General features: G+C 43.9%; 1 protein-coding gene across 2 annotated transcripts in view; it reads left to right on the plus strand.

The window, feature by feature from the left end:
• Positions 1-17,481, plus strand: part of DENND6B (DENN domain containing 6B) — an 80,074-nt gene that overhangs the window by 38,651 nt on the left and 23,942 nt on the right. For both annotated transcript variants that reach the window (XM_083183234.1, XM_083183235.1), the window contains 9 exons: positions 1,590-1,645; positions 1,949-2,071; positions 3,928-4,023; positions 4,616-4,710; positions 4,889-4,954; positions 8,251-8,315; positions 8,417-8,506; positions 8,575-8,628; positions 12,385-12,494. In XM_083183234.1, the coding sequence (XP_083039360.1) occupies positions 1,590-1,645; positions 1,949-2,071; positions 3,928-4,023; positions 4,616-4,710; positions 4,889-4,954; positions 8,251-8,315; positions 8,417-8,506; positions 8,575-8,628; positions 12,385-12,494 (755 nt within the window). The remainder of the gene's footprint in view (positions 1-1,589; positions 1,646-1,948; positions 2,072-3,927; positions 4,024-4,615; positions 4,711-4,888; positions 4,955-8,250; positions 8,316-8,416; positions 8,507-8,574; positions 8,629-12,384; positions 12,495-17,481) is intronic.

Genomic DNA, 17,481 nt, shown 5'->3' on the forward strand with positions numbered 1-17,481 from the left:
GTACCAATGACCTATACATTGACAATATTACTGCTCCTGATTCCTCTCCCTATGCAACCAAGCATCTGACTTGCTTACCTGCCTTTAAGTCAACTGAAATTTTTGAGAAGCAAGTGCATGATTTTGCATATTGTTACGTTAAATTATACTTGCCACCTCTTGATGATCTAATGCTGGGTACACTAGATGGCATTGTTAAAGATTATGGCAATTCTGATGGGTTGGAACAACAAAACATAAATATAATTTAGTGTGTATACACTATGTCACTGACAATGTACACATCCTCCATGCCGATGGAATACATTGCTAGCAAGAGCCTTACTTCTGAATGCAGAATTACCCCTGTTGTCTCTCTCCCCCCACATACACTCCGTCACTGCTAGCATCGGCAAGTAGCATCCCGATGCGGATGCAAGAGTCCTCCGTGTCACCAAGCCAGCAATGACCAGTGACAAGTGGCCTGCGTTTGTGGGCAGCACCCCTGCATTCTCTTGAAGTGCCGCAGAAAAATGCAGGTGGCTCCTGGGCCGCCAGGGGGGGGGGGGGGGGAAGCGGCCCCCATTTCCCCATGGCCATCGCAGCTCCAAGTATGTCTATGCTTACGCGTCCACTGCACACAGAAGAGCGTGTGTGTGGGGAAATCCTTACAGTGGTGGGTGATGTGGCTAACTGATCACTGGGCTGCAGAAATTAGCAGCCCAGCAATCAGGTCTTAATCGGGACTCAAGTTCTTAGAATCCAACCCAAGCTTGTGCCTGTTACACCTCTTCATCTTCATTATTTTGAGTCTGCTTATACACTATTTTCTACATACGCTCTTTTTTACTTTAACACTAGTTGCTACTTTTTTTTTTAAACCATACTTTTTTGTTATCTAAGTGTTTTTCCTTACTCTTTTGAATCAAAATGATATAGCTCTCAGTATTGCACTTTTTAATTTATTCCACTTCTCCTGAACTCTGTCCATGTTCTACCAGTCCGCCAATGAATCGCTTACACATTTCCCTATCAGTGAAAAGTCAGCCTTCCCAAAATCTAACACCAATGTTTTTGTGTGGCATGATGATCTCTGACACGATATGGCAGGACAGGTTCTCACCGACAGTTATGTCTGATATCCTGTCACCGTGATCTCTCTCACCACTTGCTTGATAGATAACCATGTAAGGAATTTAGACATTACAAAATACTTAATGTTATTACTTTTCCTATTGAAGCCATATTGGTTATGTCCTACAATAAGTTCCTGCCCAGTTCCTCACCCTGGCCTAGTTTACTGAGAGTCAGCTACTAATTTGCTAGCTGCTTCAACCATCCAGCACATGTACTCAGTTTCGCCAAACAGACAGCATTCCTACAGCTCTTCAGCAGAGTCCAACATAGCAAATGAGCAAGAGGGACATCTGCAATACACAAATGGCAGAGATCTTAGACACATTTCTGGAGTTAGGGGGGGGTCACTTCCTTTTCTATATGAATAGTGGAGGTATTAAAAGAGTCAAATTAATGTTACTGTCCATGTTAAATTATGTTTTGGCTGAGCCCAGATTAGTGTGTGCTAATGATGGTACATCCTTATTATACAGGATCGGCTGGACCCCCCATGTCATATTTCCAGTATTCAGGAGTTGGATCTTTATAGGTAAGATAGACATATTTAAAAACTAGTATTAAGTATTTTTTATCTAGACAAGTAAATCTAGAATCACTAGTTAATGACATTTACTGCACAGGAATTTGCGCAGCAAGTAAAATCTGATGAATATCTCATTGCCGCGGTTCCCAAGATAATAATGCCTCTCCCCATGGCTTGCTCTGGGCAACGTTACTTTTCTACACAGATACAGAAATAACTGTTTTCTTTTGCCCAATATTCTACAATAACAGTGTCATTTATGTCTCCAGTACATAAAATAGAATCTATTTATATTCTTTGTCTGCCTAGGTCCTTGCAGTCCACTCTGATGAACCTTCAGTTGCTATGGGAGCTGGTTTTGCTGGGAGAGCCGCTGGTTGTTATGGCTCCTTCTCCCACCATCTCCTCTGAAATTGTACTGGCATTGACTGGGTAATAACATGTTTGTCCTATAACACCATTTTTTTTTGTTCTAACTTGGATGTGGGCAACTCATTATAATACTACTGTAAAATACACCATAGAATAGACAGTAGAAGCGATACAGGTATAATTTAGTTGTAGGAAAAAACTAAAGTTTTGTTCAGTTGATAACTAATTTTTGTAGCATTTTCAATATCTCAAGGTGCAAATGTCCAGCACTCTGGTCTGAGCTTGCACAAGGGTCAGCACATGCACAGTGATGCCCTGTTTCATCACGCATGATAAGAAGAGGAGAAGATGGACTGTGTTCCCAGGCTATCGTCCAAATGTTACTAAGGGGAAATTACATGTTTCACATCTGGTTTCCAGAAACCATGCCTGTTATATAGAATGAAAGGAAAAGATCTTCCACCATTATGGGAGTAATGAAGGGAGTGAGCAGGGTAACGTGGCGCTATCTGGAGGGATCTGCCTGATGGATCTCTCGAGGTGTATCCCAATTTCACCTCAGGATAAAGACAATATTAGAGGTGGAGTGGATCTCCACACCCCCTCTAATATTGTCTTCCACCATTATGGGCATGAATATAGGCAGATCTATTCCAGCATTATTTAGGTGTGCAAAGAAGGGCTAGGATCTAAACATTATACCCTTTTCCACGAAAGTCCTGGATTTAACCAGGGATTTGAAACACAGGTCCAAGGCGGGTCAGACCTGGGACTTACCCTGTTTTTACTGTGGTGCCAACCCGGTAATATTGGATGCAGTGCTGGTGCTTGGGGATGACGTTCTCTCCAGGCACCGGATCTCTACTGAACTTCAACTGTAGCGGACCGGTGACCTGCAGGTGAGGGGGGGGAGGTGTCCACCTGGAAAGGTGCCAGTAAGGGTGTCTCTGGACAGCTGTCACCGGGGAGGGAAAGACTACAGCCTTCCCGTGGCATGTGTTAACATTCGGAATTATCCTGACTGTAATCTCTACCTCCCTGGTGTGATTCTGTAAGGAAACCTGGAAAACATGAACCGTTTCTTGTCCTGAGGACCAAGTTCGAGAAACTATTGCTTAGGTCAAATAAGTTAGTTAAGCCACCTCCAGATTTCATTCTGATGTAGAATTGACAAGCCACTCCAGTATGTATGCCAAGTAACTTGTACCCTTCCTAGGAATGTTCCAAATGTGTTTGTTCACATGATGAAGGTACCAAACAATATAAATTATCCTTGAGAAAAATGTTCTATATTGTGATGATTAGAGAAATAATAATTGTATAGTACTATTTTTTATACCATATTATTTTATTTTGTTTTGGCTACATTTGAGAATATGAATAACAACATGGCAATAACTAACTAGCACTGCAGAATATTTTATAGCTTATTATGTAAAACAAGAGACGTAAGGGGTAAATATTACATGCAGGGACTTGGAGAATGGGTACGACTAGGATCAGCCACAATCGGGATGAAAATGCGAACTTAGAACCAGCTAGCTAGCAATGATAGTAAATTTGCTGACCACCATAGAACTCATGGCCATATATGGCCAAGTTTTATCAATTCTATCAATTCATTCCTATAGGCGAGTTTGTAAAAATGGCAAATCAGCCGAATTCGGCTTTTAGTAAATTAGCTGGGCACTGGGTCCCAGCCATATTTTAGATCGAATGTACGAATGGGTGAATTCATACCTTTTCGACCTTAGTCAATTCCCCCGTAAATGTCAATAATTTGAGTAAATTTAATATAAAGATAACCAGCACTGAGAAATGGCTAGCTACTACAACATGAGCTAGATCCTGAGTGCATCCATTGCTGTATTCTGTATTCGTTTGTAGAGCTCATGCTTTTATCGTTGTATTTGCAGATGTATTTCTCCTTTAAAGTTCTGCTCAGATTTCCGTCCATATTTTACTATCCATGATAGTGAATTCAAGGAGTATACAACAAGGACACAAGCTGCGTAAGTATGCGAGGAGGACCAATGTACAATGATGCATGCCTATTTAGTTTTGTGTCTGTGTCCTTAAGGGCCCCATACATCAGCAATTAATTGTGACAATTTTCAGATATGGAGGTGATTGCCACAATTAATTTTAGATGTGTGGGCTCCCCCTTTTGGCAATCCCAATCAAAATCGCCAATCGATTGCTTAATCAGGTTTTTAAACATGTTTAATAATCTGGTATTATCTGCGGATCTTTTTTTATATGTGTGGGCATTCCCAATTCGTCTTCTTCATCTATTTACATTATGAACAGCTGAAATGACAATCGATTGGGCAATTTCCAGATATGAAGATGCAATCTTTAGATGGAAAAATCTGCCGATCACTGAAATAAATCTGTAATGTGTGGGCAAAGTCAGATAGATTGTAAAATCCATTTATCTGGCCAAAAAATCCCTGGATCTGGAAATCCATTAATTGTGATTGCTCATGTATGGGTCCCATTAGACTTAAAAGGCTAAAATATACATGCAAGAGTTAGCATTCTTCTACCATTTTACCCAAAGAGAACAATAAATACATATTCTAATAGCTGTTTTTTACACAGTCCCAGCCTACTACTTGGAGTCACCAATCCTTTCTTTATCAAGACATTGCAGCACTGGCCACACATCCTACGTGTTGGGGAACCACGAGTGTCTGGTAAGAAAGCAGCGGGAAGTCATGGTTTCTGGGGAGGAAAAAAGGCATTGCATGACTGATAAACTACTATTGGAACATTTCAATAGAACTTAGGGACACATTCAGAGTGGGAACAAATTGTCACAAAAATGGATTTTACATACTTAGTAGTACATTACAGTTCATTCTTCACCTGCAGGCGATTTACCCAAACAAGTCAAGTTGAAGAAGATAACAAAGTTGAAGACGCTGGACACTAAAACAGGTGAGTTATTGAGATATTGATGAATTTACTGACTGAAAGAAATTCCTCCCTGGATCACATTACTGATTAGCTTATAGCCAGTCTGTCCAAAAACTCTTATCGGCAGACACACACACAAAAAACAAAGGCAGGTCTGGCTCTCCCTGAAAAAATGCTGTGGCACCGGTTGCCCTCACATGAGTCTGCAGGCAAGGGGGAAGTGCGGCACTCCAGGTGGCTGTACAAATAATTCATGTACTGAGCGTTCTCACCAGTACCAACATTTTCGGACTAAAGTGTCCCGCGGTGATGCAGTTTGCGCCTCGCTAGGGCACAAAACAGCATAGTTGCTCTGTATTTGTCAGATTTCTGCTTACACCCCAGGAGAGGTATGAGCAGAAATCCGCTAGTCGGAGTTTGCGGCGCACTGATTAGAATAGTGCCGGGAGCGCTCTCCCTTCTCTATTTACATTGTAAAAAATAGAATTGACCCCCTTATATATCCAAAATGACACCAAGACGAAAAGGCAAGGTACCAGGAAGTGATGTCATAGCCTATCACCTCAGTTACCATACCAACCAAACTAAATAAAAACAGAATTAAAACAAATTTATAAACAATGGTAGCAGTGCTAATAACATATATAACAATATTATAACAGCATAGGTATAACCCACGTATAGGTTATATAGTTATAGGCAGCATACAAAATGCACACACAAAATCTTGACATACAGCAGCGGCAGCTAACATTACCTAATAAGGGGGTTTATTCTAGTTCATTCTTTCTGACAAAATCCTTCTTAGATGGACAAAACCATGTGCACTGCAGGGGGGCAGATGTAACATGTGCAGAGAGAATTAGATTTGGGTGAGTTATTTTGTTTCTGTGCAGGGAAAATACTGACTGAATGATTTTACACTTCAATATAGATCTCACTTTGAAGAAAAACCCCACCCAAATCTAATTCTCTCTGCACAAGTTACATCTGCCCCACCCGCAGTGCACATGGTTTTGTCCATCTAAGAAGGATTTTGTCAGAAAGAATGGACTAGAATAACCCCAAGGTTATGAAGCAGAAACACAAATCAGTAATAGCAGCAGCAGCAAGAAATCACTAGCAGTCATCAAAGTATGTACACCCAGGATAGATAAAACTCATAAATATTGAGCTAAATGTAAAGTGAGTTAAATAAAGGCAAGAGATCTAATTGTTCAAGGAGGCCCTTGGGTGAGATGATATTCAAACGGTGAATCCGTCTTGATTCACATTTCAAAAGTTTTAAATAACGATCCCTCCACAAACATCAGGGGGAATATGGTGTATAATAATATATCTTACGGTGGCCATATTATGCCCAGCCTCCACGAAAATGCCTGGCCACAGGCTGGTCACTATGACAAGAGGAGATAGCTGTACGGATAGAATGTCTATGAACAGCAGAAAACTTCAAGTAGTTCATAGATGATCATAAAAATTCTTTCTTCTCAAGCTTCCATATCTGATCCCCTGATCACCTATAAAGGTGCATACACACAATAAAATTAGCAATATCACTCCTTTTAGCCCTTATGAGCGGTATCCCTCATTTTATAGCACCGTGTGTATGCTGCACCTGGTAGAAAATGCACGCTCCCATGAGTAGTTTATGCAGCATGTGCCCCTCCCCCCTCTACCATCGTAGAGGGGGAGGGGTACCCAGTGGCATCGGTAAGTGTGTATGCACTTGCCATTGCCAGAGCCCCGCCATGGCCGCCCATAGACTTTCTCACTTCACAGACTATTATCTTAACAAAGGAGCAGAGCACATTAAACTAATATCTCACAGTTTAGTGCTACTGTAGTAGGGTTTATGGTATTTACAGTGTTTCAGAGAAGTATATTCTGTGTGTTTATGAGAGAAAGAAACCTTATGATCTGAAGAAAGCTGCATGTACAGGTGACAGGAGGGTCATTAATGGCCCATGGTATGATATGCATGCGATATCGTTAACTCTATCAATATTGTCCATATCCATACTCACATCTTTTTTCTTTTGTTCTGCACTCTAGTGGTGACTACTACCAATATTTTTGAGCCAGCCCTGACATTTGAACGTACAACAATTTTACATTGGATAACAAATTGCGGTACTCTTTACCTAGAACGGCGCCCACGATTGAAATCGCGGGCATCGCGGGTAAAATCGCGGTAATCGCGGGCATCGCGGGTAAATCGCGGGTACATCAAAATCGGGTACCCGCGATTACCGCGATTTTCCCATAGGGAACAATGTTAAAAAGACAGATTGACCGCGATTTTACCGTTAAATGCCTCAATGCCCGCGATTTTTACATAGGAAACAATGTTAAATGGGCCACAGAGCCCTAATAGTCCCCCTGAAGTCTTAAATGGCCCCCAAAATTTTTAACGCCACCCCACAATCAACGTGAACCCGAAGCGTGGCGAGCGCAGCGAGCCCACGAGGGGCGGCGGTACGCGTCCTACGACCTTTTCATGCCCTACTATCCACGTCGGCGTGGAGTTGAGAATAGAATAGTGTGGCGAGCGCAGCGAGCCACCGAGCCCGAAGCGTGGCGAGCGCAGCGAGCCCCGCGAGGGGACGCGGATACCTTCACAGGTAAACGCGTCCCTTCGCGGGCTTCACAGGTGTCCGCGTCGCCACGGACACCTGTGAAGCCCGCGAGGGGACGCGTTTACCTGTGAAGGTATCCGCGTCCCCTCGCGGGGCTCGCTGCGCTCGCCACGCTTCGGGCTCGGTGGCTCGCTGCGCTCGCCACACTATTCTATTCTCAACTCCACGCCGACGTGGATAGTAGGGCATGAAAAGGTCGTAGGACGCGTACCGCCGCCCCTCGCGGGCTCGCTGCGCTCGCCACGCTTCGGGTTCACGTTGATCGTGGGGTGGCGTTAAAAATTTTGGGGGCCATTTAAGGGTTAATGGGCTCTGTGGCCCATTTAACATTGATTTCTATGGCCAAATCGCGGGCATTGAGGCATTTAACGCTAAAATCGGGTCCATCGCGCCTTTTAACATTGATTTCTATGGGAAATCGGTAGCATCGCGTCGCGGGCATCGCGGGTACATTTATGGCCGGCCGCGACGCGACCGACGCGATTTTTCAGATTTAACATGGTTTTCAATGGGAAAATCGCGGGCATCGCGTCGGTCGCGTCGCGGGCAGGCATAAATGTACCCGCGATGCCCGCGACGGGCGCCGTTCTAGGTAAAGAGTACCCAAATTGCTCTTATACAGCCATTTATATGTCTCTATGTCTCACTAATTTTGTTGGGATTTTTCATGCACTTTAGGAATGTACACATCCTATAAGCCATTTCTGCACAAAGACAAGACACTGATCAAACAGTTGCTAAAGGTAATTGTGCACAAAGTTCGGTACTAACCATGTATGTTACAAAAGTATAAGATGTGCAAATGTACACCATTGTACTGATGCATGTGCCCACTTTTCTACAGGGTCTTCAGAAGAAACTCCCCTCTTCCACACTTAGTTTATTGCTCCGGAAACACCTGTTTGAGCTCACACAAAGCTTCATCCTGCCTCTGGTGAGATGTAGTATTACTATCCTGTCTTGAGTGTTCAACATGATTCTAAATAACGCTTTATGTTTCAGGAGCGTTACATGGGCAGCCTGATGCCACATCATAGTTCCATCACTCCCTGGAAGGTAGGTCACTCTACAGTCCTGTAATATTGCTCTGCTCTGTGAAGAATGTTACTCCAGTCTAGATATAGAAATCACTTCAAAATTGTGGCTAAGATGGACACTACTACAAAAATCACTGCAAGGTATAACAATTATTTTTTGCTTTTATTTTTTTTAAATAAGAGACTGGGTTTACATGTTATGTAAGTTATTAGCAAAAACTAAAACTCGCTGGAAAATGGACAAAAAGGATTTTTGCCCTACCTGTAAATCATACAGGGACGTATGGGGTATGGTGGACTGGGGGACCTGGCACCAAGAAGTTAAAGCTTCTGAGGAGTGCAGCAGAGGTTCCTCCTCCCCTATACCCTGCCTGTTCTTGAAAGCCAGTCAAACTTAACAAGCCATGTAACAGGTATAGGAAAGAAGAAGCAGGAATGAAAAAAAGGCATGTACTTCCAAACAAATGCACTGTCTGTCTGTGCCTCAAAAAGGAACCCTGCACCCAACAGGAACATAAGGAAGGGTGCCCAGTATCCACCAGAAAAAAAGGATTTTGTATGTAAGAAAAAAAAAATCAATTTTTCCTGTCAGTCATTGGTAGATACTGGGACTTCCCAAAGCTGTCCCCTTATGGATAGGAACACTCCTGAGCTGCACTTATGACACAATACATAAACAGCAGAATCTTCTGAGGCGAAGTAGTAAAAACAATCACATTTTATGAAAGTATTTGCAGAAGACCAAGTGGTGGCTCTGCAAAACTGCTCCAATAAAACCCTGCAGTGTGCTGCCCACGAAGCACCAACCGATCAAGTGGATTGAGCACTCACTGAAACCAAAACCAGCCTCACAGCCAGCAGATAAGTCTGGCGAATGGCAACATGTAACCAACATTTGTTTAGAGGGGAGCTAACCATGTTTGTGGACATTGTAAAGTACAAACAAGAAGTCTGTTTTTGTAAATGAAATGGTCCTGTAAACATAATTGTGCAGTGCCCGGACTATGTCTCGAATTTCCAGGAATTCCACATCAGCAGAAGAGTCTACAGGCGACAGAACCAGCACCACAATTTCTTGATTGGTATAGAAACCCAAGACTACTGTAGGCAGATAGTCAAGCCGAATGCCCTCTCCTCATGGAATACCAGAAATGGGGACCTATAGCGCACCCAAGTCAAAGACTATGAGCTGAGGCAATAGCCAATGAGAAAACCATTTTCCAAGTAAGCTAGTTGACATCAACTAATTCCAAGGTCTCAAATGAAGGTCTCTGAAGTTCCTAAAGAACCAAGGATAGATCCCAGTGGGTGCTGGATAACTCACCAACACGCTGTATTCCAACAGTCGTTTCTCTGACATCGGAATCCCATCTATCAGGAGCCTGACAGTTGGAATCACAGCTTTTTTATTAAAGCACTGCACTGCAAGTAAACAGTTATATTTTTGTATGATACAATAGTATATATGAAAAAAAGATAGTAATAACAATGATTAGTGAATACTTTATACATCCAAGTTGGAATCACAACTAACATGGGCTATTTTCCCTTGTGGAGGTCCACAACCCCCATAGAGGGAGAATAGAGTAGATGGCCAGCACAGCAAGGGACTTAAATCCCTTGCTCGTCCCCCTGTCGGGCTCCTGACAGTCTTGATTTCAATGTCAGAGAAATGACCATTGGAATCCCGACTGTCGGAACGTTATACCATACCCATCCCATTGATGTACTGGATGTACAAACTCAAGGCTGCAGTAACACCCTCTGTAAGAATGTGTGTAACTCGCTACCCTACGTTGGAACAGAACCGATAGGGCGGACATCTGCACTTTTAGTGAAGTCCCAAATCTAAGCCAAAATGAACAAGGGCTAAGACTCCACAGAGACAGTATACTCTTGGATTGAAGCGTTGGGCAGTACAACACTGAAAATAATTGTGCCAGACCTTCTAAAAGCGGAAGAAGGCTTTCTGGCTGCCAACATGGTTTGGATGACCGAATTGGAGAAATACCTAGCTCTCAAGACTGACATCAATAGCCACCCCATCAAAACTCACTGGGGAAGACAGGGATAGAGATATGGACCTAGTGATAGCAAGTCCAAACGTATGGACAGATTACATAGGTCTGCATACCAGCTCATCTGGGCAAGTCGGAGGTGATTAGAATTTATGTGATTGGTTCCCTTTTCAACCGACACAGAACCCTCGGAAGAAAGTCAATTGAGGGAAAAAAGTCAAAACGGGCCCAGTAATGCCCCACATGCTGAGACTTGTGGTTCTCCAAGTCCCAGCATGCAGGGGAGGCTTGCTGGGCCTTTTAGTTCAACTATAAAACCCAATAACTTATTTTTACACTTTTTGAAAAAATCTATTTAATTACCATCAGCATCACATCTCCCGCCCAGGGGCACTGGGCTTCAGCCCGGACCAGCTGTTGCTCTGGAGGGGGGAAGGACTCCTCCAGGGACCCGGCCAGGGCTGACAAGCCAGAGCCATGTTTTGGCTGGTTATAAAAATACTGGGGGGGGGGGGGACGACGACCGTATTTATGTAACAAGGACCTGTCAAATAGCCAAGTGCTGGTTTCTTGAATATAGGGGGACCCTATTTGATTTTTCCCCAGTATTCAGGAAATCAGCTCTAATTCCCCTTGGTGGGAACCCAGGGCAGGACACAGGCAAGGTGGTGGAGCTGCAAGAAAGGCACTTTCCTGGAACCCCATGGATGCTGCTTAAAAGTCCCATGTTGCATCCCAAATATCCCTGGTGGTCTAGCGGTGGCTTAGAGAGAACTGAGAACCACTGGCAAGTCACTGATACCCGCTCCCCTACTGGTAGTGTAGCCGCACTGCCGACTCTTAGTAAACGGAGAGCCTTCTTGCCTGCCCCTCGCTTCGGCTGTGTCTCCTTCAAGTGCAAGGAAGTGTTTGGTGAGGTCCGGCCACCGGAAGAGGGTGTCAGAGCAGTCATCTGCCATGCTATAAGCAGTGGCGCTGACTGCTGAATTTGTATTAAAAAAAAAAGACAATAATAGAACTGTAAAAAGAAGTTTAAAAAATCAGTCTGAAACCACCCTCTCCTTAAAGAGGTGCCCTTTTACCTCAGCTGATCAGGGAACATGCAGGGTATAGGGCAGAAGGGCCCTCTGCTGCACTTCTCAGAAGTTTTAACTCCTTGGTGCCCAAGTCTTCCAGTTCACTGTACCATATACTGTAAGTCCCAGTATCCATTATTGGCTGACAGGAAAAACAATTGCTTGGATATCTTTGATAAATCAAACTGATTTAACCAATACCTCTGACCGACCATTGTATGTTTTAGCATTTGAGAGCAAATGGTTGATGTCATTTGCTCCCACACTTTACCAAGTTTTTTTTCCAACCAGATAGATTGAAAATATAAATCTTTATGTGTGTACTCCACTTTAAGCTGGCCATACACTAGTGTGATTTTGCCCGATTTCACAAAAGGACCGCATGCAGTATATTGTATGCGATCCTGCCGCTCGGGAAGGTCCCAGGTGGTCAAGGGTGATCAGTAATGTAAGTTGCAGTAATGTATAGGCACCTTTAGTGTGCCTTGAGGACCTGCGTTGGGAATGCCTGTCATAAATTGAAGCATATTTGCACAATAAAATAGATAACAAAACATATCTGTTCCAGTTTTGCCGAAAATTATTGTTAATGTGCATCATGTTCCCTCCCATGTATTATATATCTTTCCTTGCTCTGAAGCTGTACAAGTAGCGTGAAAAAGTGTATTTCTTTATGCACAGAATCCCCCACAAGTTCGGCCATTCCAGCAAGATGATCTGATGAAGATGCTGGAACTCACAGGTCCACAATTCAGCTCTCCGATAAAGGGGGACTGGATAGGATTGTACAGGTGAGCATGAATTGATCAACACAGCCCGGTTACAGACTTAATATACAAGAAAGCAAAATAAGAAAACAGTGATGTACAGTACAAGACAGAATAGGACAAGTTCACAGGGCCGGCAACCAAAATCTTGGGGCCCCATACACTGATATAACTGGGGGATCCCCACCCCCTTAAGCACTAGTAGTTGTGTGGAGCAGGGAGGGATGGTGGGCATATTGGTGGCAAGAAGTTCCATATAATGGCTGCTCCCAGACCATCACTCACCGTAATGCCTACTACACATTATACCACACACCATAATGCCCATTAGTCATTATACCAAGTGCAATAATGCCCATTACACATTATGCCACACACCATAATGCTCATTACATAATAGGCCACACACCATAATGCCCATTACACATTATACCACACATCGTAATGCCCATTACATATTATGCCACACATCATAATGTCCATTACACATTAGCCCACATGCAATAATGCCCATTACATATTATGCCACATGCCGTAATGCCCATTACACATTATGCCACACACCATAATGCTTATTACACATTAGGCCACATGCCATAATGCCCATTACATATTATACCACATGCCATAATACCCATAACATATTATGCCACATACCTGTAAGTGCCACTTCCCTACATGCTCTGTGCCAGAGGGTTGCATGCTCATTGCCAGGGGTTACATGGTCATTGCCAAAGGTTTCTTGCTCAGTGCCAAGGGCTTACATGCTCCTTGCCATGGGGTAGGACATACTTGTTGCCATGGGGGAGTACATGTTTGTTGCCCAGTGGGAATTACCCACTCAATGCCCAGGGAGGATTACATGCTCATTGCTAGAGGAGTTAAATGCTTGTTGCCCAGGGGGATAATATGCTTGTTACCAGGGGGGTAAATGCTTGTTCCCAGGGGGAAACATGCTAGTTGCCATTGGGGTTTAAATGCTCATTGCCTAGGAGTGTTAAATGCTTGTTCGCAGGGGGAATTTACATGCTTGTTGCCCAGGAGTAGCCTGTGCATCTGCCGACATCGGTGGCGGAACAATCAGAGGGGCCCCAAATTCAGCCACCCATCCCTGCACTCAGCCACCCAGCAATTGATTGCTGTGTGCGACTGGCACTTATTGCCCCCCAGAAGAGAAGGCCTCCAACTGCAGTAACCTTCTGCAGCGGCATGTCAGTGTGTGTAAGCGTCGGCCAGGTGCTGCGTGTTCTGACAGGCTGTCCCCAGACAGCTTCCGCCACTGCAGTTGGAGGCCTCCTCTCTTCTCCTGACTGCAAAAATTCTAGTTAGGGGGGAGGATTAAGTGCCAGCCACCCACAGAAATCGATTGCTGGGCGGCTGAGTGCAGGGATGAGTGGCGGAATTTGGGGCCCCTCTGATCGTCGAGGCCCGGATCAGCTGTCCCCTTTGACCCCTCCCCCCCCCTTGTCGCCGGGCCTGCAGGTACAGGATATACAGTAGAAACATATCTGCATCAGCAGACGATTCTAAAATAGGTATTGAGGTAGCATCAAACCGAGGGATTAGAGGCAAACAAAGGAAGCATGTTGATGATTTAAGTAATAGAATGAAGGGCAAATCCCTGCTTAGTTTATTATCATGGCACAGTGCCAGAAGTGTTGGCATGGCTTATCAATGGCAATGTGACTGGATCCATACGTTTGCACATCTGACTTTGCGCAGGCAGAAAGGGCATATAAAGGTTGCCTTTCTCAGGCTGATATAGAAAGGGCCCAGTGTTTGCCAATACTTTTAAGAAACACTATGCACAAACTAAGCACAGCGATTTATTTTATAATCATATAAATGTATTGAATAAATCAGAGTTTTATACATAATGTGATAAATTAGAAAATTAAACTCAAACCTTGTAGTTGCCTAAATGAGAGAACAAAAAAGAACAATTAAACTATCCATTGTTGTATTATGTTATCAGCATTAGAAAGGTCTTAAAAAAGAAGAAAACAGAAAGAAAAAAAGAGAAAAAAGAAAGAAAGAAAAGAAACAAGGAAATTAGAAAATAAAAAAATAATATAATTAAACAGACAGGGGGAGGGGATTGAGAAGAGAATGATAATTATGATTAAAATAAAGTGTACAGTATGGGGGATGAGAGAGGGAAGCGATCTGCAAGAACCATAAAGAAAAGGGTACATTAGCAGAGTTTGGGGCTGAGGGGTTAGGAAAGACGGGGAGTGTGATACCCTGATGCCTATACCATGGTGATCATAACATGTGAAATTTGTCCACGGTATTATTTTGGAGACAATATGTACTTCATTTTGGTAATAAACCAGATGCTATTAGGTTATTGCTGATGGGCCGGGTAGTGCAGAAACTACCAAGATCTAGCAATCTGATATTTAGCTGCGCACGAAATGTGGAGAATCAATTTATTTTCATGGTGAGAGTGTTGGCTGGCCAGGGCACATATAAGCAACGAGGCTGGGGAAAGGGGGGGAAGTAAGAGGGATTATAGAAGAGATCAGGGATTGGACCATAATCCAGAAGGGGCAATATTATGGCAAGCCCATCAAATGTGGAAAAACTTGATGACATTGTCTCCAGCAAAGATTAGAGGAATCAGGATAGATTTGGAGTAAACGTTCCGGGACAAGGTACCATCAGGTTTGTATACCTTATAGGAGTTTTCTTGATGGGTGACACTAATGGAACACTTTGAAATATTGAGACAAAATGTCTCCCAGGTGTCTTCTCACAAAGAGGTACCTAAGTCTAACTCCCATTGTTGTTCGTAGGCTTCCAAGGAGGAGAGACAGGTACCAGTATAGTATATATACATTTGGAAAATAATACCCCTATTTGATGACCTGTAAATACAAAGGTGTTCAAGCACTGTAGGATTTTGTAGGGAGGAGAGAGAGGAGGTGACAAAATGTTGGATTTGGAGATATTGATAGAAACAGGAATGTGGTAGAAAATGTATCTCGTGCATTTCTGAAAAAAGATTGTGGTGTGAATTGTCCCATAACATGCAGAAACGGGTAATGCAAGTCGCTAACCACATGGTGGCTATGTGAGGCGAGCAACCAGGGGGGAAAGAGGGGTGATACCTCAAAGGCTTTTGAGGTGAGGGGTAGTTAGATCATGTGTATTTAGAATTGAGAGAATCCCAAAAAGACAGGGTGAGTATAACCAAGGGGACTGAGGAAGCTGTGAAGGGCCTATCTTTACAAGGGAGACCAAGACCACCATTTGTAGAGCTTTTAAAAATAATGTTTCTTCATATTCTGGGTCTCCTGTTGCCCCAGACAAATTTATCATATCTCGATTGTAGAAAAGAGAGGACAGAAGGGGAGCTGCCACAAGAAGACCAGTAGTTAGTGTAGTCAGTCAGCACTTATTACATTGTGTGGGAACCATTGACCATTTTAACCTGCCTGGTATGACAGGTGTGAATGTGTTCCTGAAACACCCCCACTATCCACGCCAGCCCGAAGCGTGGCGAGTGGTGACTGTACGCGTCCTCCCGACCTTTTCACTATCCACGCCAGCCCGAAGCGTGGCGAGTGGTGACTGTACGCATCCTCCCGACCTTTTCATACCCCCACTATCCACATCAGCGTGGAGTTGATTTTATAAAGTGTGGTGAGCGCAGCGAGGGGACACAGATTACTTGACATGTAATCCATGTCCCCTCATGGGGCTCGCTGCGCTCGTCATGCTTGTGGCTCACTGCGCTCGCCACTTTATAAAATCAACTCTACGCCGACGTGTATATTGGGGGTATGAAAAGGTCGGGAGGACGCGTCTTGTGTCCTCTCGCCACGCTTCGGGCTGGCGGTAATAGTGGGGCTATGAAATGGAGGCATTTTCCAGTATGTAACATGGAGTACTGGCAAATGCGTCCTACCCTGCCGCAATAATTACTGAGACACAGGAGTGTCTGAGACGCTCCTGCGTCTCAGACAGATGGAGCGCCTCTCCGCTGGCGCCTGCATGATCCCCTCTCTGCTGGTGTCCGCCAGCGCAGGGGATCTGGCAATTACTGGCGCTGTGTGAGAGGCGCTCACTAAGCTTGCCAGGGACGCCGGGGACAGAGCTGCAGCTCCCGGGTATAGTACAGTGACTAGCTGCCTGACGGGGACACTACGCTGACTACACATGGCTGCCGCAGAGTCACTACGCTAACTACGCTAGGCAGCCTCTGGGCTACGCTGACAACGTAGCTTAGCCTATGCTGAAAAACGTAGCGTAGCCTGCCGCCGTGAAACTACACAACTACCATAAGTAATGTCCACCATGATATCTTGTTCTATTGCTCTAAACAAGAGCAGTTTGTTTTATACAGAGTGTTGTATGATTTAGTAAGGTGGACACCAAGGTATTTAATGGAATCTGACTGCCACTTAAATGTGAAATTAAGATGAATGAGCTCTAGGGAAGGCTTTGGAATGTAGGAGGGTAAGGCTTCTGACTTGTAGTGATTTATCTTATAACCAGATAATTGCCCATAAAGAGAAAATTCTTGGAGTAGATTTGGAAGAGAAATCATGGGGATAGTGAGGGTAAGGAGGGAAAGGGAAAGCTTGTAGGAGGGTCTACCAACAGAGATGCCCAAGATACCTGAATTCGCCTTGATCCTGCAGGAAAAGGAAATTTATCACTGAATCCAAACCCGAGCAGTGTATAGTGTATTTATCATGAAAGGCCAAGAGACTCAAAAGCCTTCTCAGCATCAAGGGCAAGAAGAAGGTAAGAGAGCTTGATAGAGTTCACGTGGTAGATGAGATCGAGGGCTAGTCTGGGTGAATAAGAGTGGTAAGAATGGAGTTTAATCTATTTTCCAGAATTTTGGCAAAGAGTTTGAGGTCTGTGTTCAAGAGGGAGAACGGCCTAGAATTAGTGACCAAATGGGAGTCTTTACCTGGTTTAGGAATAACTGTAATTTTAGCTCTGGTAGTATTTGGTGGAAGCTACTGCCATTAAGAATACCATTAAAAGAGTTATC

This window comes from Crinia signifera, chromosome 4 (genome assembly GCF_055691185.1).
Source record: "Crinia signifera chromosome 4, ASM5569118v1, whole genome shotgun sequence".
NCBI lineage: Eukaryota > Metazoa > Chordata > Amphibia > Anura > Myobatrachidae > Crinia > Crinia signifera.